The sequence below is a fragment of the Ambystoma mexicanum genome, chromosome 7p (genome assembly GCF_040938575.1).
Source record: "Ambystoma mexicanum isolate Mex_15411 chromosome 7p, UKY_AmexF1_1, whole genome shotgun sequence".
Taxonomy (NCBI): Eukaryota; Metazoa; Chordata; class Amphibia; order Caudata; family Ambystomatidae; genus Ambystoma; species Ambystoma mexicanum.
In genome coordinates this window covers 802,321,011-802,346,253 of record NC_090939.1, presented here as the reverse complement: position 1 = coordinate 802,346,253, position 25,243 = coordinate 802,321,011, and the positions used below count along the sequence as shown (strand labels likewise).

The window sequence follows — 25,243 nt, the reverse complement described above, 5'->3', positions numbered from 1 at the left end:
AGAAGTTGAAGGAATCCTGCATGAAGCATTACATACAAAACTGACACAATTATCTGGCCTACCACTACCAAGACATGTTGCTGCGTTTCTGTTTCATTTGCAAATACAACCATTTCATTTTTTGTTTTGCAACAGCGCTTGCACTACCTCAAATAGGATTTCTTAAAATCTGCATCCGTTACTGCCACCCCTGCGGATTTCCCATAATCAGATGTTTTGAAGAATTACTTTGCACAAATCAGTTGGACTCTTAATAAGAAGAACTGTGTTAGGAAAATGAGCTGAAATTCCATTAGTGGCTATGTTGCAGATAACATCCAGACTACCCAGTCCTAGGAAATGCCACTAGCACTGCTTTGGATGAACTACATGAGCCCAAGGGGCCTTGTGCAAATAAGCTCCCTCCCTGAAAGTTGAACAAAGCTTCTAACAAAGAAGTCAAACTGATGCACAGGACAGGTGTTGATTGCATTCGTTTTGGCCACTATAACAAAGGGAAATTCTGTTTTTTGAACTAAGACTACACATACCATAAGAAACCTACTGTGGTTTTAGGTTCCTGAAGCTTCGTTCAGCATCTGATGAGGGATCCTGCAAAAAAAGTTGCTAAGAAGATATCTTGAGTCATGTGAAGGTCTGAGAGAACATCGATACTAACGTCCTGTTTGAGAACAGGTTTACCAATACAGAATGATGAATGGTTCTTCAGATGAGAAGGATTGTAAATGACCTTAGTGAACTTAACCTGAGATAGGTTATCCCATATCATTGTATACACTTTGGATAAAATTGTGTTATGAGCGGTCTACATTTACTAACTCGTGCATCTTATGTGATTTTGGACTTCTTTAACCATAACGTTCCTGTATTAAAATAAAGGTATGTTTGGTAAAAAGTGAGTAATTGATTGAATGTAATTCGTCATTCTCAATAGGGAATTTGCATGCAAACGTGACAGCCCACAGGGCTTTGATATTTTTGGGAAATGAGATCCAAACGTGGTGATCTATACCTAAATACATGTTGAAATAAGAACAAACCTGTATACCCATCTTTATGCTGATGTATTCAGAAATCCACAAAGACAGTGGGCTAGATTCACAAAAATAATATCTTCAGATGTGCAGTGAAATGCCCACTTATGTGAGCATCTTATCTTCTCTGCAAGAAGTTGCACTCTCTTGCACATAGCTCTCTGGAGCACACAAGGACATGCTCCTAGGACATTTCCTGCCTGACCTAGGCCTAGCAAGTGCCATGTTAGCCTGGGAAGATGATCAGAGAGCTAGCACCTGCCACCACCTCGAACCTCTGCTCCATCACCAGTGTCTCTCTCTCTCTCTCTCTCTCTCTCTCTCTCTCAGCCCCTTCTGTCTCTAGCTCCATCCCTTTGCTCTACTATAGCTGCCTGCATGCCCCTCTCCAATCTCTTCTTTCTCTCCTCCCCTTCTTGCATCTCCTTCTTTCTACACCTCTGTGTTCTGATATTATCACATACTCTCTGCCAACTACCTTCTTCCTGCTCGAGTCCATCCTCATCTCTACACTCACTACCACCTTGCACTCTCGTCCCACTCTCCTATCATATACCCCCTCTATCACTTCCATTCACTCCCACTCTTTAAATTCCCCCTACACTTCTAAACCTCTCATTTGCACCTCTAACAATTCTCTCACTACACTGCTATCAACAGGTTCCACTCAGTTTCACTCAAACATAGTATTTTACCTTCACTTTCTCAGAACGCTGCCAGTGTCTCCTCAGCACTCCACTCCACTGTTCACCATCTGAATCCACCACCGCCCAACATGTACTCTGTCACCTTTCAATCTCCTCTGTGTACTGGCTGGGCTTTTATAGCCCAGCCTACCCACTTCCAGCACTCCTCCAATTGGTCTCCCTGGTCACATGCTCCACTTGGCCAATCTCTGGCTAAGCTATCACTCTGGGGGTTGGGACGTCCTCTCGAAGGCTTTAAGAATGTTAGCCCATCCCCTTTTCAACCTTAATTTGTGGGATGGCAGTCATGTGCTCAGGCTGTTCGTTTGCCTAGTGATTTTTTTCAAGTGCTGGTGAGTTTTGTTCCCAGCTGGATTTGAGGAGTATTTCTGTGTTGCCCCTGCAGTCCCTTCTCACTCAGTTTGATGCCCCAATATTCTTCTGGTGTTCATCTGGGGTTGGGCGGGAGGAGGCTGGTCAGTGTTGGGTGTCACATCTCTTTTTTGTTTGGCAGAAGAAAATACAGTCCATTCTATGCCTGGTCGTGGTTCGCTTCCTATGGTTCCAATACAAGTTTTCTTGATTTCACTCGGGTATATTCTGGGATTTGCAATTCTGAAAGACAACTTTTTCACCAAAAGAGATTCTGACAGGCATTGTGGAAGGGACAGTAGAACCAGCAGTCATATACAATGCACACTCTCTCTTCCCCCCATGACAGGATAAATACACTGACCCTGCCACACAAGTGAGGAGGAGATGCAGTATCTGCACATGCACTCCAAGGAGTACCTGCAGAATTTTCACTACAACAGTATGTTGACCTTGTAGTTGTAGAGAAAGTGGTGATATCACAGCAGCAGGCAGAAGTAGCAACAGAAGGATGAGAGGGAACATGTGGTCCTATTGTAGGAGACTGAAAGACACCAATCAGCGGGGCCAGAAATAGAACCAAGGAGACTACTCAGGAGAAAACAGAGACCACTGCAAGTTTTCAGGAGGTTCTGTAGTTATCCTGACCCGTCTGATCATTGGTCATGGAGTACTACGGCTTTACAGATGGAAAGACTGTAAAGGAGGAGTACATAGTAATAATTATTCTCTACCGGAAAACAGTACCACACTCTCACCATACTAAGAGAAGCACATTGGGCATCACTGTGATGCACAGGCCTTTTCAAGTGTGCAACTATGAGACATATAAATAGTGCACATCACCTTTTACTCCAGCAACCCTCAGCATTGACAGTGATGTGAGAATGGCCATAAACACACAGCAGTTCATGGTAGGGCATGAGCGTGGCCCTCCACCCCCATGCCCTAACAATCTGGGGCAGCCCAAACCTCATCCTACATTTCAAGCCTAGCTCAGCCTGAACTAAAGGCACCATCCACTAGTAGGGCCTCTATTCCATTATGGGCACTGCAGCATCAGGTTGCTGGTGGTAGAATTCCTTGTGTGGCGTCACTTGGACAGATGAGGGGTGAGAGAGCGATGAGGCATGCTGGCAAACTCTGCCCACATTGCCTGGTGTTTATCAATTGGAGGAGGTGTATCCCATAGCAGTGAAGGATGCCATGGAGTGGCAAATTCCCCTGCCTGGTTCCATTGACAGCCGTGAGAATGGCTCAGGGAGGCAGGTACCACCTCGGCCCAGTAGGTGAGGAGTCCAGGGGTGAAATGGGCAGAATCCCTGGGACACTCTCCAGTGGTTCCTGTTCTTTCGCAGGGGCCAGTCCCATTGACTCAGCCGAGACTAGTCATGGGAGTCTGGAAACTCCCCAATACACCAGTCTACTAGTGCAGTTTATTCCTGGAAGCCCTTCCCATGCCCTCAAAAACTAAGGGTCTGTCAATATATTAATGTCCAAAGCAAAACCGTCCAGTGTCCAAAGTACTATTCTGGCACTCACATTCTAACAGACTAAATCCTAAAGTGAAAAGGGTAATGGGCCTCATTATGATACTGGCGGTAGCCGTGCCGGTACATCGGACATGCTCTGTTTGCGGGTGCCGGGACGCCCGCCAGGCCAGTCCTGGCAGGCGGGAAGGCACCCACGAGCAGAACTCGTAGTTGCCGGTCCTGTAACAACGGCCCAGCAGTAGATGTTATGTAACAGGGCATTTGTATAGCGCCTTATGTACCATTGGAATGATCTCAAATCTCTTTGGATTGAATGCACTTGGGGACCGTGGACCGTATCAGTGGAGACAGTAGTGTGGCATATAGTGCTTGGGGGCACTTTGTATGTGAACACAGGTTAGTTGCATACTAATGCTAAGTTTGGTGCAGTGGATGTGAGAGATCAGTGTAATGTGCGTAACAAGGATGGAGGTCTCAGAGTCTGCATTCTGGCTGCTGTGGGGCATGTGCAGGAGATTATGTGTGCCGCTAGGCTGATTTATTTGTGGGGTATAGCAGCATTATAGCAGGCTGTTGAGGTGTGTTATGAGCGATGTAGGTAGGTGTGCAGCTAGGCCGAATTGATCAAGGGGTGTATATGTGTTCTATTGTTTGTTGATGAAAAGTGGGGAGTGAGCATACTGGTAGGAGCGAGTGTCTGTGGTTATCGGTGGGTGGGATGCTTTGGAGGACAGTGCGCCAGCAGTGTCTGTCCTGGTAGTTCGTGGTAGTGGATTTCAGAGAGGTAAACGGGTCGGTGATGGTATGTTATGCTATCTCGGTCGGGCAGTCCTTTTCCAGATACTCTGTAGTGCCAGACAGCCCGGATACATTGCTTGGCTTGTTATAGGTAGTTCAGCCCTTGGGGCCTCTTGAGGCCAAAACCTCTAGAGAGATGCTCGCCTCTGCCTCCTCTCTTTTCTTTTCTTTTACTCCCTTTTTCAAGGGTCTTTTCTTTAAAACTGCTCCTCCTTCAAACATATTCTTTTAGAATGTTAACTATATCCTGCCGGTCCTACTCCATGGCAGGGGAGCACTGTCTTTTTTCCCTTACCACATCCCATGGGCTGGATGGTTTACTCCAAGTAAAAGGCATCCATAAACACAAACACTATACACAAATTAAACAAAATATTGTTTCCTACCCCGTGGTGTCTCTCTTCATTTCTTAATTTCCCTTACAGGACAAGTATGTAGTCCTGCATAGCTGGGCCCAATTGGGCCATGGGATACATAAAGTAAACCTGCATATGCTCCAAGGACCAGGGTGTGTGTGCTAGGACAGATGTGGAAGGGGAGGGCTCTGGTTTGGATGTTTTATTACAATGGCCTCTTTATGTGACTTAGAAGCGAGGGATCTCCCGGAGAATATGGGTGATGTTTATTCTCTGAGCCCCTTGCTATCCCATTGGAGCCTGCACGCCCTTCAACCCATCTCACCAACGCATCCATGGTCTCATTCTTTAAGTGCCCCTTAAAGCATTTGTAAGGGGCTTCCACAGACAATATGTGCCCCTTGGTCGTTTTCGGAAGGCCTTAGCGGCTCCTATTGTCCACTATGGTGCTTCACAATGACCTTCTGCCACCCATCTACTGGTGGCCTCCCTTGCTGTCCTCTTTCCTGTTTGAGGATTGGACTTGGTAGACTTTCATGTTCGTCAGGATTGGGGTCACTATTGGCTTTTCTGACCAAGTTTCAAGTGGTGAATTCCTGTCATGGGGCCTCATTGCAACTTTGCCGGTCCAGAAACAATGGTGGTAGTAAGCCTACTGCCACCGCTGTTTCCAGATCAGCAAAGTACAAGACTGCGGCCTGGTGCCATTCCGCCCGCCAGGTCTGCCCTGTCGGGCGGAACGGCACCCGGCCGCAGACATTCATGGTCCCCATTCCCATTGAGTCCTATAGGACTCAAATGGGAATGGGGATTAACAATAGCTGTTCCTGACTTACTGGACTGCTGGGGCTGTAATGGCCCGGTTATTCCGGCAAGTCAGGCAGCGGTAATTCATTACGGGTCCGGCGGCAGCCTGCCAGTTTTACCAGCATGGCTGCCGCCGGACTCGTAATGAGGCCCATGGTGTGCCTAACTAGCTCGGCTCTCCAGAAGTGAATTCTGTTTCCTTTCCACATTTTTTTTACCCTTTTTCCATTGCTTCATACTATCCATTGTAATTGTTTTCTTATTCTCCGTCTCCTGCATCCTTTGCATTACATTTGACAGTGCTTGGTCCAATGTCCTCTTTATAATAAGTGGAAACAGCTATGGGCTTTAATCAGACTTAAGACAGCACTTTTTTTTTATGTATCCCTAGTGGGTAAAAGATTAATCATTATTTTAAATTGTTATTATGTAATTTATTGAGCCAGACCTACCTTTGAAAAGCAACAAACAACTTGACAAGTCATAGGGAAGTACACGGCAAGGGAAGCAGATAGAAAGGGATCAATACAAGGGAGCATGGAGCTAACAACGGGGAAGGTGAGGGCGGTCAGTTTGGTGTCAAGGGATCTACAGGTAACAAGGGAAGAAAACATGTGGAGTAGATTGCCCAGTCTCAGGTTAGGTGGGAGGAAAAAGCTGCTAATGGTGTACCAGTCCTTGAAGAGGAAGTCTGTGTAGATGTAAGGGGTCGTAATTGGATATGTGCGGCCTGAAGCCGCTTGCAAATAGTTAATTGAGCATATGAATGCACATTCACTGGTCATTATTTGCCTCAACCAAGTTCAATAAAGTAAATTTTCTTGTCCTTTAATCTCTTACTTGCCTTCTTACTTGACGGCCCCTCATGACTTACTAGCAATCTTCATTACACCTCGTCGTACTCTTCCTCGTCCCTGTATTAAGTCATGAAGGCTATCAGCTTTACCACAGAGATTTACCACAGTCCATGCCCCTCCCTCCTACAAGAAAGCTGCTTGCTTCCAAATGTTCTCCAAATGATCTGCTTGCACTCACTGGGCATCTCAAAAAGATCACCACAATCTAGAGGTCTAGGTGTCCATCAACTATCGCTTCATATAAGCAACACTGGGCCTCATTCATGTATGGTGCTCCGTCAGAAAGCAGCAACCAATCTCAATAGACTGGTAGGAAGTTCTACAGTTTCTCAAGGATGGTTTTACGCTAGGTCTCGCCATTCCAACACATACCTCCCAGTGGATGGCTATCCAGGACTTCAGGGAACAAGTCGCTTCCGTGGCAGAATTCTGTCGCTTCGTCAAGTGACTCTTTCAGAACCTGGGGCTTCAACATCCTGCTACCAGATCTCTTCTGCCTATGTGGGACCTGCTCATGGTCTTAAGGCACTTCCAGAAGTCACCCTTTGAATCTTGAGCACATGAGGATTTCAGGTTTCTTTCCTGGAAGGTTTTTCTCCTGCTAGCAGTAACTTTAGCCAAGTATATAGGCAAGTTGGGAGCATTCCAGGTAAGGGAACCCTACATCCAATTCACCTCGGAGAAGGTCATCCTTTGGACTGATCTGTCATTTGTTCATAAGATCGCTTATTCTTTCCATCAAAATCAGGACATTACTTTGCCGGTCTTTTTCCTTCAACACAAAACCCTGACTAAGAGGGACTGCATCCCCTGGGTTTGGTCAGGGAACTTTGAATATCAGCAGCCTTGTCACCGTTTCCACACACCTTTATGAGCTACTTCTGCTTATCCTTGGGCGGTGACCGATCTACAGACTTCACCTCTGGAGTCTTGCACCTTTCACATTCTTAATCCTACTGTTTCCATATTAGACACCCCTGGCATTTAGTGTTGTATTTGACTTCTTTCTTTCTACGCTGGAGCAGCTGAGAGTATGGTTATACTGCTTGATACATCTTCAATCTGCAAGGGCAGTGATGAAGAGGGTGGACTGGGTCTCCTGGTCCTAACCGATGGCTGCCATTGGGATCCATCTCCAACTCCGTCTGAACACCATCCTCCAGTGAGCGCCACAGCTGCTGCCTCCCATGGCTCCATCAACCCAGAAAGTCGCATAGGGGGTTGCCATACTAGAACCAGGCTATCTGCCTGTAGAAGCTTCCTGGTCATTCTCAGGCCCAGCTGCCCAATAAAGACGATGTTCATCACCACTATAACAGGCTTCCCTCCACTCAGCTGCCCACCCTAGAGTTGGGTCAAGCAGGCCTGGCACAACAGCCATACCAAGCATCTGGGATGAGACTCATCACTCTGGGGACCTGCAGCCACATTTTTTCAGATAACCTCCAACCCCCTTTCTATGGGTGTGGAGCACCCTCCAACCACAGAGCCTGCCTCTAGCACAGAAATTAAAAACCTGTTACTTTGACACAGAGCACATACCCATAAGCAATCATGTAATGTAAACCTAGCACACATTACCGCTTTGGATACATTAGGAAAACATTTGGTACATTATAAGAATATAAAAACTAATAAGATTTAAATACATACTAGACTGCATATGCACATCTCACCAGTTCTCTAAAAAGGTCTTATTACCATAATGCAAGAAATGTTCAATCGAAAACTCATCAGGTACTGCTTGATAAGAATTAATGTATGTACTATTCAACTAAGGCAGCAAACTAAGAACTGCTTTTCATGCTTACATTTAAGGTTTTTCCCAGATGTGATGCACCCATTTTGTACAGGAGGAAAAATATCATTCAGTTACCAATCACACCGTCATCATCATAATCATAAGAGGAGCAACAAATGCACCAAAATAACCAGCTAGACCATGTCTTCTCATAAATGTGGCCCTTTAGATATTTTGGACTAGAGCTCCCATGGTCCTTCACTACTGACACTGCTGGATAGGGCTGATAAGAGGTGAAGCCCAAAACATGTGGAAGGTCACATAATGAGCAATCAGGAGTTAAACAATTGCTGTAATGGGCCAAACAGCAGGTTGTGAGTTGCAGTACCATTATACAGATGTTCATAAAAAGGTTTATAAGCTTACCAGCATTTAAAATAAATATTGAAGAGCAGAGGAAGGATGTAAAGTAAAATCCACCCTCTAACTCTGTAAAATAGCCGCCAACCGCTGGTCCAAGAATGAATCCCATGTTTGAGGCTGCATTAAATTTTCCCATTACATGGGGGCGCTCTTTCTCAGACACAAGATCAGAGAGAAGTGCTTTTGAGATGCAGAGTGAGTGTTTGAAGATACCTGCAGACAAACAAGACAATACAGAAAAGAAAGGTTCCAATCGTTAGAATTGTCATAGAAAACAAATCATTGTGATAGGTTATTTTTAATAGAACATATACTTATAGGAGTCAAACTCAGCACTTCAAATAACTCTTTCCGGGGTGTACTGCAGATAATACCGATTTAGGAACCCCATAGGAGACATACAAATACAGAGAGAATTCTTTCTGTAGTGGTGGGTTCTGTTTTTTTCCCATTGACCAGGGCACATTGTAACCTGATTAGACACAGAGTTAAATCTTTTCCAAGATATGTTAATTATGATTTTCTTTACTAATCAAAGGCTCATGAATAGCACAGTCAAGAAAACATGACATATTCAATTATTACAGGGAAAATGTAGTTCTTGGCAGTGACCCAAGTTAACAGTGCAACAAACTCACTACTAGTGCATCTACAATAGTCATAACCTAATGCTACCCTCGTTTCCTTCGATTAAAAACATTAGGGGCCAGATTATATCACATTATCTAATAATTTAGCAAATGCTTTGATAATATGAATGAAGCAAACAGGTTTGGTTATTGTGAAGAATCCCTGGATGTCGTCACTTCTACCATGAGGCCAGGAAGGTGAGGCGGCTACCCGATAGTCCCCCTTGGGGTGGTATATATAATGTGGGAGGATCTCATGGGGAGGGACTCCACCTTCAGGGATGGTACGACCCTCTAGGGTACAGCCCGTTAAATATAAACATACACCCACACACTCTAATCTCTCTTTCCTTGAAGAACCTCTTTATAGAGAGTAAACCTATGTACTGCTATCAGGTGGAGAACTAAAGGGAACCTAAAAGTACTCTTAGGAAGAAGAGGCCTACAGACATAATGATTACTCTCCAGAACCGAGAGCAACAGTATAGTCCCTCATAAGGAAATGAACATTTGAACACTAAAAACGAAGGACAACCAAAGTGAGAGCCCCACTGGTAAGCCATACAGAGCAGAGATGCTGCAAAACGAGGGAAGTTGGAATCCTGAGACCGGAGGACGCTGGGGAAAAATGAGAAAAGCATTGCCCAGTCCAGAAGAGAAAGACCACGCACAGCTCTGGCTGCCGAGAGGAATAGCAACACTGTCCCGAGAAGTCGTACCAACAAGTCCTTGGCAAGTGTTGAGCCATTCCCCTGGGCAACAAACACTTTAGCCTTATCTACTTGAGATATAAATGTGAGGGACAGAACTAGGGATTTTGATACAGGACAATGTACATTTAAGTTAAACGGATAGTCTGACAGATCCCTTTTAGTCTTCAGTTGGGGCAGGAAAACCCCTCATAGAAATAAGAACAGTTAAGCCTTTCCCTTTCTTATAAAGAAGAATAAAAGTCTTTGCCAACCACCATGGTACCTTTGCGTCAGTCTCCTTCTTCTGCACCCTTACATTATCTAAAATGTTTTGCAACAGGAAGAAATTGAATCAAAATCTGTTTTTGTAATATGTTTGATGCATAGCTCAAAAAGAAATTGGTTTGCTATATTTGTTTTCATGTTATTCAGCAACCCTAGCAAACAAAACTGTCAGTTTTAGTTTTGCCCTGGTGGAATGTTTTTGATAGTAAGCATTGGGATCTAAACCGGTTCGCTCCATTCCATATTATCTAAGCAACAGAAATTATGCTAAAATCATTTGCTTTGGTTTGTTTTGGTACAAGGGCAAAGTTCTGCTATTCTTGTTCCAGATGTACATGTTATGGATAATGATTTCAGTATTATTTAAATCGCTCGTTTGGTGCCGATTGTAATGGCACTGGACTGTTTTCTCTTTATATTACTGTTGTATGTGCATCCACTAGGTTCGCATCAGAACTCACAGAGGAGAACAGATATGGCGAGAATCACTTAACATGGTGCTCTCCTCTCTCAAGGCACCACATATTAAGGACCTCACTACACTAGTTCTGTAAGTGCCAGGAATCAAGTAGGGTTTATCCAGGGAGTGTGTTCCCTGTCATGGCTAGCTCTTACATGACTAAGAAAAGTCGGAAGAAAATGTTCTCCCACCTGCTGAATTAGAGTGCATGGAAGAGGTGGTCTCAAGGAACCAGTCACCCCAAACTCGCTCTTCGATATTAAGAGTTACAGGAGGACCCACAGCCTATTGCCATAAAGCGATGGGAGGAGAGAATGAAACCTCAACATCACATGTGGAGGCATGGCACATTGGAATAGTTAATCTGCAGGACACAGGAAATTCTAGCTTTCCCAATTGTACAGCATGGGCCAATGTTCCAAGTTTATAGTTGAAGGCTAGGTTACTCAACTGCTAATATCTTCTATGATGAAGGCAGCCTCTCATCCAGTTTGATCGGTTGTGTAGCTCAGTGGACTAATGATTCCACTACAGGGATCTGTGTTTGGGCTCATGGTCAAAGGTTTGAATCCCAGCAAATCCACTCAGCCTTTCATACTGTGCTCGATAAATAAGTACCACTGAGTTGGTCAACAATAAACATCTGTTATCAGCACCAAGTTGCCCCATTAGGATGAACATACACTCTATAAATAATTCTTTTAAAATCCATTTGAAAGGTGGAAAAATGTTGGATACAGAGCTTTCCCCCGTGACACTAGGGAAAAGGGATTCACCGAGGCAGAGTGTCAAATGAAGGAAAAACTTCGGGAAATTGCTGTACTTGAGGGTTTCCAATGTCCACAGATAAGGCATAGGTGCCGGGCTTCCCTACCAATGGTTGAAAGGCTGCTCTGTGAAAGGAGAGTCAGATGGCGGCGGTGCAGGAGACAAACCTCTAAAGGTGTTTATAAGAATCTAGAACTACAGACTACTTAAATGATGGGCAGGAATTTCAGAGAAGAACAATGACCTTCATTAAGAAGCACCTCACTGCCACGTCCTCGTTCACACCTGGTTTTGGGTTTTGTAAAGGAAACACAAGTGGATCTACACAAGGCTCAGAAACCATTTGATACATGAAGAGCTTCCTTCCTATCAAAGAGACTGGGCCAAGCCTCAAACCTTTTCACAAGGAACGTATTTAACAGAGCATGGATGACTGTTTCCATGGTAAGAGGACTCTGGAGAGCATATTTTATTGACTTCTCTTGTCTCTTAGTTAAGAGATTCAGTGACATTTTTGAACATAGTCTGGCTGCTGTATACCCTTTTTTCACAAAATGGCCTATACTAACAAAACCTAATGCCTGCCCTTTCTCTTATACAAAAAGTGTCTAAAGGGGAATGTGTATGCAAAGGAAAGTCAGTGTTACAACATAAAGTATCAAGATCACTGAGTTAGCGATCCTTCCCACATTGGACAGCACGGAATAAGGCATCCCCCACTCCATAGGCAGGATGAAACACTCTGGCTCAGGTTATCAAGTAGCAGTTCAAAATGCAGGTGGATGCCCGCTTTGTCTTCCACATTAAGGTCATTGGCTTTCTAGTTCACCAAATTTCTTTCACAGTTCTATACACAGCTCACATAGGTCTCCCTCTGTCGGGATCAGACCTCTCAAAGCAAAAAGTACCTGATTCAACATAGATCTCCTTCAGCCGGGCTCAGAACTTGCAATCACAGCACTTGCAGGGGTTCCCTTCTCCAAGCTTTATTCACATTCGTTAAAGGGTTCCCTTGCTCCATCTTATTTCAAATTCCAGGTCTCCTTCAGTTGGGCTCGGAACTTTCACTGATGTCGAAGACTTTCAAATGTGTGAGGCTTTTGGTATGGACCTCAGCAGGACCACTTCGACTTTCACTTCCACTGTCCGTTTGTGTTATTTGCCCCAGTGTCTCTTGGTCTTGGCAGTTATGTACCTTAAGCAAAAAGTTCAAAGAAATATTTCCCTTCAAGCATTCACCTTTTCACTTCCCCTTTTGCTGGGGTTAATCTTGATCATTATGCATTTCAGAGTTCATTCACTTTGCGGCTTCAATTCAGGAGTCAAAGTTAATACCACAGGCTTGGCCTCGCCTCCCCAACTCTGTTGTGCACCCAGGAGGGCCGCTGGCGTCCTTGAAACACAATGCAATCTTCTTGCCTGGGATTTGGCTCTCTCCAGGTTTTTTGGAGGCAATGACCTCCTTCAGGGAACTTCAGGGTTTCCCTAACCCTTCGCTCTGGTCCCTCGATCGGTCGTTCTGCTACAGTGGGTTTGCCTTTACCCCAGAAGTTCTGCTCCTTCTCATGTTCCACCCTGCTCCAATTCTCAAGGGTCTCCCTCAGCCGGGCTCGGAACCCTACTTTGCTTCAAACACGGGTCTCCCTCAGTCAGGCCCTTAACCTCTCGTTTTGCACAACCGTTCAATCAAAAAAAATGTCTCTGGACTTCAGGTGCCACAATGCAGCTTTTTTATTGTGCTCCCACTTCGCCAGCTGCCCAAAACGGCATTCTGCAGGTTTGAGAAATGTGTGGGGTTTCCGATGGGGATTTTCTGGGGTCAGAGTCGTCCCACCTGCCCCTGAGAGGCCTCGTATTAATGTTACACCCAGGAGATGAGCCTTGGCTTGGGTGATGTCAGATAGCGCCAGCTGCCCGGTTTATGGTCTTTCCATCAAATTGTTTGCATCAAGGGACATTTCCATCAAATCTTTTACAACGAAAACATTGCATCGAATGCATTTTATTTCTGTTGGGGATCCCCCCCCCCAACCCACTGTGTTTTGCCCTTTAAAACCCACCATAACAAAAATTAACCCTTTAACCCTCAAAAAAATGCATTTGATTCATATATTTTCGTTACAAAACCCTTGATGCAAAAGAATTTGATGGACAAGAATTTGATGCAAAGACCGATTACCCAGCTGGCCCTGGTCTGGTTGCCAGGAAGCACAGCTCTCTTGCCACACTGCAGCCTCTACTGCACTCAATAGCCCAGTCACTTGGCAGTCTGTCCTCCTTCTTAGGGTTTCTTCCCAGGGTCTCTGCAGCTTCTCCTTGGCTCCTCTGGAGAGCACTATGCTATCAGCCTCCACAGCTCGCTTAAAATGTGCCTGTGTGCTCTGCCTTTTATACTGACTGGGCTTAACAGGTTTCAGGTGGGAACAATTGTGGAGGGAGGGCTGACCTTACCTGGCCTCATCATCTGGACAAAATGGTGACTGCCCACAGGAATCCATGGTGCATTGGCTCCTATTGGTTATCTTCATAGCTCCCTTTTTCCTCGCCTTCTTAGTATTGTTCAAAAATGGGGGATGGAGTGGGTCATGTAACGGCACTGCACATATTTCCTAAAGGCAGAGTGGCCGTGATGGTGACTGAGCACCTGACCCTGCTTGGTCTTATTAGTGTAACAGGGCCGTTGCATATCATTGTAGGCAATCTTCCTAGTCTCGGTCTTTGGGTTTTTATAGTGGATGAAAGGATTGTGGGAGTTGCAGTTTTTCTTAGGGATCATGGACAAATCCATGTGGGTTTTTGTCAGGGTGAAGGGGGCAGATGTATTGTTGTGGTTGAATGGGTTTTGGGCAATAATATCCCATGATGACTGAGGGGATGTCGGGTAGGGATGTATTGGAATGGGGGATACCATGTCTCACACAAGGGCATTCTTCCCACAGTCTCCAAGGGTCCCTTTCCAAGGTGATCCTCCCTCGCTTGTCCAGCCCCTGATTCAGGGATTCACAGGAATTGCAGGGGAAACACCTCAGGTTTAGTTTAGTTTAGTTTCTTTTTGTACTGCGCACCAAACCTTCAGGTAGCTGGGTGCGTAAAGCTTATACAAGAGTTACAGACAGTTTAGACCAGGGTTGTCCAACATACGGCCCGCGGGCCACAATGCGGTCCTCGAGCCCGTATGTTGAACTACTCTTGGGTAAAATAAATAAATATAAATGGGGTCAACAGAGGTAGTTACAGTCCTCAGCCACGACGCATTCATTTATTTATTTATGCAATGATTATTGGATATCCGACAAACATTGCAGAAATAAATAAATTTGTAAAGAAGATCTTGGGACGGCATAGTGAGGGTTACCCCGGGAATACCGTTCATTTTCAGTGAGCGCGGGTCCATACAATTGCCCAGTACTCCCAGAAACTATGAACAATGGGATTAATATAGTAGCAATTACTGTGCATTTAAATATCCCATTTCAGGCACGTAGGACCCACCATGCAAGAGAGGAATGGGTTCGGCCCAGACATGCCTGTTCCTCTCTTGCATGGTTCTCCGAGGGGCAAAAGGCGAGCAGAGATGAAGGCAGGAGGTGGTGAGGTGAGGAGAAGAGAGTGCTGGCCCAGGCAAAGGATTATGTGGACAGGTGCTGTGCAGCGCAGCACAGCGGATTCCTGAACACCCGATTAGCCGTGGGCCGCTGCTCAGAGGGCCATTGTGCGGAGTTACTTTCAAGGTTTGTCATCTCTGGACATAGGTTTAGCAGGGGTTGTGGCGAGACAGCCTGTCTGCCCCAAAAATCCTTCTTTTGAATTGCAAATGTCACCAAAGATGAACCTTTATCAGCTGAGAAACTTAACCTTTGCAGTGCGTTTTTTTTCTCCTCGTTTCGAGACAAGGAAGAACAGCGCAAGCTCAGTTACGTTTACCTCCAAGCACAGTGCGGATTGATGAAAATGTCCATGCATTATACCAAGTACATTGGACATTATAGATGTGGCCAGTGGTGTATCAAAGCATGGCGAATACCACATGTACAGAACAATATGTTACCCTAGTAGTGCCACAATAACACAATGCAACCTGCAAATGGGCCTCAGTGGACCACCTGCCAATGTTTCTGTAAGTTGCTTATGAAGGTTACACATATTTATTCAGATCCACATGAGGGGTGGGGTTGGAGCTTGACATATCGCAGATGGGAGCCCAGTCCCTTTACCAATTCAGTCCTACACCTTGCTGTGATGTATGATATGATCTGATATGATAGGTTATTTGTACCACGCTTAATATCCATGCAGCAGTGATCCCAATCATAAAAGTGAAACAGGCAAGCCCAACAGGTATAACCTATTTTCACTCTTTTGGTAGCGCAGTCTGAGGGCAGCCTATACTTCTGAAGAGGTGTGAGCTGATATAGTTGCAACACAAAAAACAATAGTAATATGTTTCCAAAATACCTTAGGTCTCGTCTTTCGGATCTCAGAAGAGCCAGGCTTTTCAGCATCAGACCAGGAGCATGGGTGCCTTTGCTCTGGGCTGGGGTCAAGTCAAAGAGCAGCAGCAATGGGCCCCAATGATACAGTTCTGTTTGGCAGTGGTGCTGATTTCTGGGTAGAAAACGCTGGGAACAGTAGGCCGCGCCAACTGGATGGCACTGGAAGACTGTGACGGCTGGGCCCGGACAAGGAAAAACCTGCCTTTGGCGCTGTGCAGGCTCGGCTGACACAACACGGCATATGGTTACGGCAAAGATGTCAAAGCTTCAGCATTGTCATTGAGCAGAGCTCTAAGATTCAGGGGTGGTGGAGCGTCGAGGTCCAGGATGATTATGATTGTATCAATGGGGCCAGCGCTGAGCAGCTGTGCTCAGGAGGGCCATGGGCCCGTGTGGGGGCAACATGCCAGTGGGCAGACTGAAACGGGCCTGCTTGAGCCATCCTGCTATTTATACAAATCTCGGGCCGAGCAGGGCCTGATGGGAGAAAGGAACTGTGCTACAATCTGCTCTTCTGCTGGGCTCTGCCTGCCAGAGCTTCCCCCTACACGTGGGACAGGCAGCTCTGCAGACGCTCAGATCTTCCGGGGATGGGGGCCTGGGGCTGGGTCAGGGCCTGCCTTCTCACCCTCGCTTAGCGGGGCTTCCAGAACTGATCCAACACCTGCCCTCTTGCATGCAACTCATACTTCGCTGGCAGGGGAGATTCTGATCTCAAGGGCAGATCTCCCAGGGTGAGGCTTACATATTGCACATCGGATTTGCTGACCCCTGCTATGTTCCCAAATGCGGGATGCACAACTGCATTATTTCTGGTAGTGGGGGACTGCGTACGCGCTCTCCCCCCGATTTATTGGTGAAAGAAAGAAAAGGTAAAGTGTGCACTAGGCCTGCTAGGTTGCATATTTTAAGATTGTGCTCACATTGCATTTCTTCAATTAGGTTCACCTTTGGTTAATCACTTTTCCACATTTTATCTGTTGAATTGAATTATGCTTCTTTCATCACCACAGAAGTAATGTGTATTACAGAGATAAGCTGCCATATGTATTAGGCACACTGCACATGCTCAGGCAGCATCAATCGTGCTTTATACAGGACAATGCTGGCCTAAATTGGGAACTGCCAGCATAGACATGTTGCTACAGAGGCATATTTTTGGTACAACCAGCATGACAATGTGTTACATCAGTGACAGTGCTGTCTTACACTGTGTACACATTGATCATTAAAATGTATGTGTTGTAAAATGCCCTTTTCTGCTGATGGTGACATGGAATTTTCATGTTCCCTTTAGAACTGATTGTAAACTTATGGCTTTTTGGTCACCTTTTCTGCTGTAAAATGCACCACTTTAAAACATCATATTTGAAAAAAAATTCTGGGGGAGGGGAACCCCCCCAAAAAACTCCCTAGATCCTTGTAGCTCCCTCGCTACGGTCGGTCGCCCCCAACATTTCAGAAAAATATGAATGCATAGACACTGAAAGAAATCACAAGCAACTAACCTTTGATCACTGCCCATGACACCAAAAACTATCTTTGGGACTGCATGGCTATCACTGCCTGTGATGCTATTGTGTCAAATGTCACACAATATCGATTTTTATTATACTGCTTTGGGTGAGGTTGTTGACTCTTGGCTCGCCAGCACACTGGGTGACAAAAAGTTAATACTTCGGCCCCACATTCAAAAAGGTTGGACAAGCCTGGTTTAGACAATAACAGAAAGAACAACAACAGAAATAAGTGCAGGTTGACCAATGGTTATATGATGGTCGAAAGATGAGAGAATCAGTTACAATATCAAGAAGCTAGGATTACGGCAAGCAATGGAGAGACTGTTGACTTTATCTGCCAGGTATTTGCCAGGTATTTAGGGGCGGTATTTGAGAGGCACTTGTGGGTGATGATGAGCGTGCGAAGGACAATTCTATCCCATACCGGAAGCCAATGGGCGTCTTGCCTGTAGCTAGTGATGTGCGTAGATCTCTGTATACTTAATGCTGCTCTGAGGGCATTATTTTGAAGGACCTGAAGTTTGTTGATGTTCCTTTCAAAGGGTGTAACAGTAGTCGATCTTTGTTAACACAAGTGCCCTGGCTAAGGTAATGCGAGAGGAATGACTTGCAAGTGTTAATTTGTTTGTTAGTGTAGGCCGTGGAGGAGGCAGTGGCATTCACTTGTTTCTTGAGGGTGAGTGTGGAGTCTAGGTATACTCTCAAGGTTTTGATTTCTTTGGCCACTTTGATAGGGTTTCCATCGATGGAAGCATAGCGGGGGTCTAATTTGTTCAGGCGGGTTTGGGAGCCGATGATCAAGAGCTTGGTTTTTTTGTCGTTGAGGCAGTGGCAGTGATCTGCCATCCACGCCTCAATTTCCAGGTAAATCTCGATCCTTTTACAATCATCTTCATAGCACCCTGTGAGTGTGATGAGAACCTGGGTGTCTGTTAGGCAGAATTGCATGATATGATATGATATGATTAGTTATTTATAACTAGCTTAATACCCAGAGGTTTCTAAGCCGGACCGGGGATCGAACCTGTGTTGCTCTGTGTCGTTTTGATTCCTAGGCGAGCACGTTTCCACTGAGCTATCCTCCCGAGACCACCTGCATGCAGTACCCACTGGGACCACCACATACAATTAGGACTAGAGGTGTAAGCAAAACCAACCTGTACTACACAGTTTTGTGGTAGGGAGCTGAACAGCCAGGCTTATCTCAAGAGGGAATGTGAGCAGAAGAAGGATGTTACACAGAGGTCTTACAATCACAGTGGTTCAAGTAGACACTTACACTTAAGGTTTCTTGGTAAAACACATTAATTTATTACACAATCATTTAGAAAACATTCACTAGAAGGAGGCAACTTATTATACACAAATATACTTCAATACCCAAACAATACAGTTCTGAGTAAATTAGGCTCCCCTGAAATAGAAGCAAAATGGCATTTCATTTACTTTGAATGGGAGTAAAAAGGCACAAGTTACCAGAATAGATCACAAACACTTTCTTAGACAGTGCAAATAGTGTCAGTTCAATAGAGGACTCGATTCAGTTCAATAGGCCTAGGTCAAAGTCAATGGGCTAGTGTCTTGGATAGGAAAGAGCAGTTCTTGTAGTAAACTGTAAAGTCTTTGCCAATGTTCTCAGAAGTAGTTTGTACGAAAAAGAATCATATGTTGGGTCACAAGCTGATTAGGCCTGCAAGTTGGGAAAGTTCCACAAACTTTCACCACGAGAGGTAAGTTCTCTCAATCAGGTTGGCACAGTACCTTAATATGAAGAAAAGATGCAGCTGAAGATGTTGGTTCCTGCCAGTTCCTGCAGATCTCACTTTTCCTGAGCCTCAGTCATGGGGACAAGAGGGAGGACGTCGGGGGACTCCTGCACTGCACGGGGACGGGTCAAACAAGCTGGCAAAATTGAATATCTTTGGTTTGAGTAGCTGTCGTCAAGCACTGAAGCTGGTGTCCTTCCCCCTGGTTAATCCTAAACAACTTCGAGAATGGTATCCAGGTGGCTTATGAGTTGATTGGTCCCACCAACTCAAAGGAAGAAGTCGTCCTTGAAGGGGCTTCTCTGTTGAGATGAGCTTGGCAATTCGGACTTGTAGCAGGGATTCACCAGGCAAACCAACGGTCCAGGAGTTGCAGCAGCTGTCCTCTTCCAGCTCGTCTTCGGTTCTTTCGTTCCAGTGGTCGACTTTGCTTTCCAGTCCAAGTGACTCAACTTTTAAACAGTTTTCTCCCTTTCATGCCAGCCTAGCTGCCAAACACACAGCAGGGTGGCTGTCCTTGCCGGACAGTCAGCCAGCCAATCACGCCAGAGTGCATCTGGGTCTCCTAGGAGGCTAAGCGCGCCACAATTCGGAATATGAAACTGTACTTTAAAATCAAACAGCAACACGGTACATTTGGTAAAGTACATTTATTTTACATTTAATGTTTAGAGAATATTCAGCAATTGCCATACTCCGAAAGCCAGTTATTTTCTTTTATCTGTATCCGCCATGGTACACAGGGTGTTGCATTTCGTTAAAAGAAGCACTTTGGAAGCCCGGTGAACCGCAAGGCTGTTCGATCAACTAGGCACTAGTCCATCGTAAAGGTTGATATGTTGCTTCTAGCCACTAGTACAGCGTAAGGGCATGTGGGCCCTTGGCGATCGTCCCATAAAATTGGCAGTGCTCCAGTTGTTCACACGAAGCTGCAGGTGTCTACTGTAAAAGCCATCTGCTGGTGTCTCAAACCGATGGCAGTAGCAGAAGGGGAGCAAATACCTGTTATGAAAACAAAAAAATATATAATTAGTCTCGCCAGCCGATCTTCATTAATATTACTTATTTTATTTATTACAGCCGATCAGAAACTATTTGCTTGCAAGGATAGTTCAATGGAGTATGTTCGGCTCTAAAATCAATGCGAAAAGTAATGAAATAAATCGAGGCCAACACACAATGATAAACGACAGTTAGTCTACATGCGTGAGGAATGATATGATATATGATATGGCATTTGTAACTCGCCTATACTCAAGTGTTTCTAGGCGTGACGAGGCAGGTGGGGAACAAGGGCAGACAGACAACGATCCTACTAGGCCAGGTGTCTTTCTGATCGCGCATGGGGAAGGGGGGAGGAGGGGAAAAGTGCTGTACATGGTTAGTTGAATACAAATTAAATAATAGGGCCAGCTGGTGGCAAGTGCAAGGTAAATGCTGGGAGAAGGGTCTGAAGGATACAGAGACAGTCCCGTAGTGCAGATAGGCAGTGCAGGGAAAAGTGGCTGGGCCAAGGACCGAGATCGGTGAGACCAGTGGACCTGCATGCCCATGTGCCCACTACGAACACGTTTTCCTTGCTTTTCCTAGCTCTTCATTCATTCATTTATTCATGCATCCATTCATTAAATCTTCATTCCGGTATAAAAGCATGTAAAGATTTACTTACATTATATTTGAAATTTCCATTGTGTCTCTTCGTAATGCAGTCTGTAAAACGGACCGTGCTCTTGACAACGATTTTTCGTATACTGAACTAAAATGAAACTCAGTCTAGTTTCTGAATTTTCTGCCTTATCGTCTCTTACGTTATTGCGCACCCCCTTCAAATGTAGTTCTTTCGGCATGGTCCCTGTCTCAAGGTCAAAAAACAATAGACCCTTATACTTCCAGTGCGACTTGTGGGCCTCATCTGGGCGCGAGCTGAAAATAAAAGCCGCTGTCCTTCGCATTCTTTATTTACAACATCACGTAGTATAGGCATCTGTGAGAACTTGAAGTTTAGAATCCGTCTATGTAGTGCGCCTCAATGTGCAAATGCGAACTGGCTTCTCTCCCAAATGCCACGGCCCGCTTGGCTGGCGCGTTCTAAGTGCCCCAATTTTGTCCCCATTGTCTGCGAGCTTTGCAGCCCAAATTGAGACATTTAATTTTTGGCGGAAGGTCAGGGAAAGTATAAAGTACCACAGGAGTTGAGTTAAAAGTGAGATTTATTGTTTGTTTGTTTGTTTGATTATTTGCAATACGCAAGCCTCCCCTCCGTTAACAGTGCGCAGCATTTACATTTACATGAGATGAGACATGAGAAAAATATATACATACACATATATGAGGTGAATAGAGAGAATTCAAAGACGACACCTAGCTTGTTCGCCACCCATGATGGTGAAGGTAGGGGTTAGGGTTACAGGTACACTGTACAATAACATTTATTTCCAAAAAGACAATCGTATTGCAATTATTTAAACTGGGATTTGTGCTTCGGGTGGGCATGGCACAGTCGCAATGTTCGGTGGCAATGGATCACTGCTCTGCGCAGAAACGTCCAAAATTCCATATCTGTGCTTCTCTAACACAGCAACAATAAGGCCTTTCACAAAGTCGAACTGCATTTCATCATAGACTGGTTTGATCACCCATTGCTTACTTCGTTTGAAAACACCTTAGTGTAGCGAGGCATCCTTACTTTACCCCTAGTCCTAGATTGTTCACGTCTGACATTGCTGTTATGGGCCAAGACCGCTAGTAGAGTGCGATGTTTCATGCCCCGAAAGCTAAAATGCAAGCGCTGTGGCCTGTACTTTAGGCACATATTGTGGAACACCTCCAAATCTCCTGTGTGACAGAATTCTGTCAGTCCTCTCAAATCTCTTGATAGAGTTTTGTCAAAAACAATCTTCTCAATGGCTTTGTGTGTCGGTGAAGATGGAATCAACCACTTCTTCTTCCGTGCCTCCTCTGGGGACAAAGGGCCATGTTCACATTGGTGGAAATGTTGATTTGCTGCCCAGCGGTGAACGTTGGTACAGTGGTGCATCAGTGACTGCCATTTTTCAAGTAGTATTTCCACTGACCCTTCACAAGTTTTTGAGCTCCACCAAAGATGGTTGGTGATAGAATGGGACCACTGCAAAATACTTTCAAAACCTTTTTTTTTCCCTGCAGCCGAGATTTTCTTATTGATTGATTTAGCAAGATGCCATACTTCAAATTGATGTTTAATATGTGGGAACTGCTCTCTCATTGTCTTGGCAATTGAAACGTGTCTATCCGTGGCTATGAGGTCGATGTGCATTCCCCTTCATTGTAGATATTCCACTGATTTTATAAATCCTAGTTTCTCCATGGCCACTGACGATGTACATTGTGTTACGTGCACGACCACCGAACTCACAATTTTCTTACTATCCATGTCCTGAAAGTGGTAGGTGCAGTACTTGGCAGAAAAACCAGGGCTGTTGCACTGTCCATCGCCGGCTAGCCTGAATCGTTTGCCTTCGAATGTACTTGCTAGAGACAATTGTTCAATTTTCCAAGCATCACTAATGGCCGGAAACAGATAATCACGTTGGTATATGTAGTACAGCGCTTTAGAAATGAAATGGAGTCCCACAAACTGAAAGAAAGCATCTAACTTTATAAAACTGGAGCCACCAAAAAGTGATGCAGCTGCACACAGTAGATTGCCTGCTGGCAGTTTCCCCAGCATCGGTTGTGCAGACCATGAGAACCTATGATTTAATCTACAGGCGGCATTTATTTTGACGTTACTGCCTTTTATTTGACGAGTCACATTAATCAATGGCTTCCCACATACTTTCCCTCTAATGGAATGCACACATTTCAGCATACTTATAATTTCCATCAAACAACTGTCGAATAGAATGTATTTGCTCTCTTTCATTAGACTGTCATCCTGCGTCGACGTTGTTTCGGCCTGTGACGTTGTGGAGATTTCAACACATTGGAAAGTAATATCGCTGATATCAAGTTCTAATGCGTCTATGGATGCTGCGGCTGGTTCATTCTCTGTCATTTCGACATCTATTACTTCAACATTAATAGGAGAACACAACAATGTCGACAGGTTTTTTGGTGGCAAATTTTTGGCGGGTGTAGATTGTGTGAATTGATCTGCAACTACTTCAGAGCTATCTTCAATACATTCAATAACATCTTCTTGTGGTGGCGCGGTCGCACTGTAGCTATGGTCCAATGCAACTTTGCTGTAGTCTCCAAACACAGTTAATTCATGTTCTGGCCATTGGATATGAGCATCTCGAGCCTGAACACGCCTCGCCTCAATTAATAGTTCCTCCATAGTGTCCACGGTCTGGCAAGCCACATCTCTCATTCGCTTCACTGTCTGTGTATGTATAGTTCTGACACACACGGGTAACTGGAGGAGAGATTGGAAAAGGGATGTTCAGTTTAAACACAAGATAAAGTGTAGTACAATTGACTGGAAAAAAACATAAAATAGTACCCAGCACAAACATTTTTTTAAAGTTATGAACTGTTTGTAACTAACCTTTTTTTGTTTTTTTTTCTTTGCAACTTTTTTGACTCGACCTTCAACATCTGCACGCTGTAGCTCCGATTCGTTTCCGCATGTCCTCCCTTCCTCTTGCGCTGCAACAACTATATTTTCTGTATCCGCATAGTAGACAGCACGGAATGAGGCTCCATCGTCTCCCTGAAACATAGTACTTTCATTACTATGTATCAAAATATTGTTAGCATAAAACACACGTGAGGACGAACACACGGGTACATCTCAATAGCCAAACACGATTTAAACATTGTGTGCAACAATCAAACAACAAGTATTCGACCAGTGATGATCTATTTCGATGGAGCTGTCAGTATCCATACCTCTGGCTCTGCATGGACTGCCATGAATGGTTGTAATGGAGAGGAGGCATCCGCATCTCCCTGAAACACAGTACTTGAATTAGTATGCTTTTCAATATTGGAAACACAAAACACACTTGGGGTCGACGGCACATGTACATATAAAGAGATAACCACAAATGATGCATTGTCCAAAAGAATCAAGGAAAATCTAAATATGATCACATTTCATCGACTTATTTCTCCGATTCCTTTACATCTGCATCATCTAAATGAGATGTTGCGATTGTGGTGGAAGCTTTGTCGCCTCCCTGAAACACAGCACTTGTGTTAATAGGGAAGAAAGTATAGCAAATGGAATCACGTTATATGATCACGCATGATGGAGCTGTCATTATCCATACCTCGTGCTGCTAAAGAATATCTATGGATGTTGCAAATGTAGTGCGCACTTCCGAAAGCTGTTGCGCCGATTCGTATACGCATGATCCCGCTTTCACTTCCCCTGGAATTACTTGAATGTCAGGCTCTGCATCAAGTGCAGGGGTTGACGCTCCATCAACTGCCTGAAACATAGTACTTGCATTAGTGAGGATTACAATAATGAAAACATAACACACACCTGGGGTCGACAGCACAGGTACATATTAACGGCTAACCACGAATGAAACATTGTGTAGAACAATCAAACGACAAGAATTCCAGCTCTGATGATGACGCTCGATGGAGCTGTCAGTATCCATACCTCCTGCTGGTGAAGAACATCTAGAAATGTTGTAGATGTGGCGGACGCTTCAGCATCTCCCTGAAAGACAGTACTTGCATTAGTATGGATAACACTAATTATAACTGAAAACAAACACCAGTGGACGATAACTAAGGTGTATATCAATTGGAAAGCACTAACCAAACATTCGGTAAAATAATTACACGATAAAATAAAACTATTACTTGACATGCATAAAACAAGTCTGTAGCGGATTAGCCTAGTAAGATTACCTGATACGCGCTAGAAGTGGTTGATAACTGCGACCACGTCAAGGATGTAGAATGTTCTTGCTTCAGATTCAAGGGATAGTCAAGAAGTTGTAAAGGTAAATTAATGATTGATAATGAAATGCCAATATTAAAAATAGCCATGTAAGGCGACAGAATACTTGAAAAATGCTCAATACAGCACAGTTCCCTGTTCCCATATATATATACATT

General features: G+C 44.7%; 1 protein-coding gene and 1 non-coding gene across 2 annotated transcripts in view; one reads left to right on the top strand and one right to left on the bottom strand.

Moving 5' to 3' along the window:
* MFSD9 (major facilitator superfamily domain containing 9) overlaps positions 1-25,243 on the bottom strand; it is a 203,706-nt gene that overhangs the window by 51,561 nt on the left and 126,902 nt on the right. The window contains exon 5 of the mRNA XM_069636926.1: positions 8,571-8,780. Coding sequence (XP_069493027.1) covers positions 8,571-8,780 — 210 coding nt within the window. The remainder of the gene's footprint in view (positions 1-8,570; positions 8,781-25,243) is intronic.
* On the top strand, positions 16,580-16,741 carry LOC138526624 (U1 spliceosomal RNA). Its single transcript, XR_011283668.1, has one exon. It is a non-coding gene; the product is annotated as a U1 spliceosomal RNA (small nuclear RNA).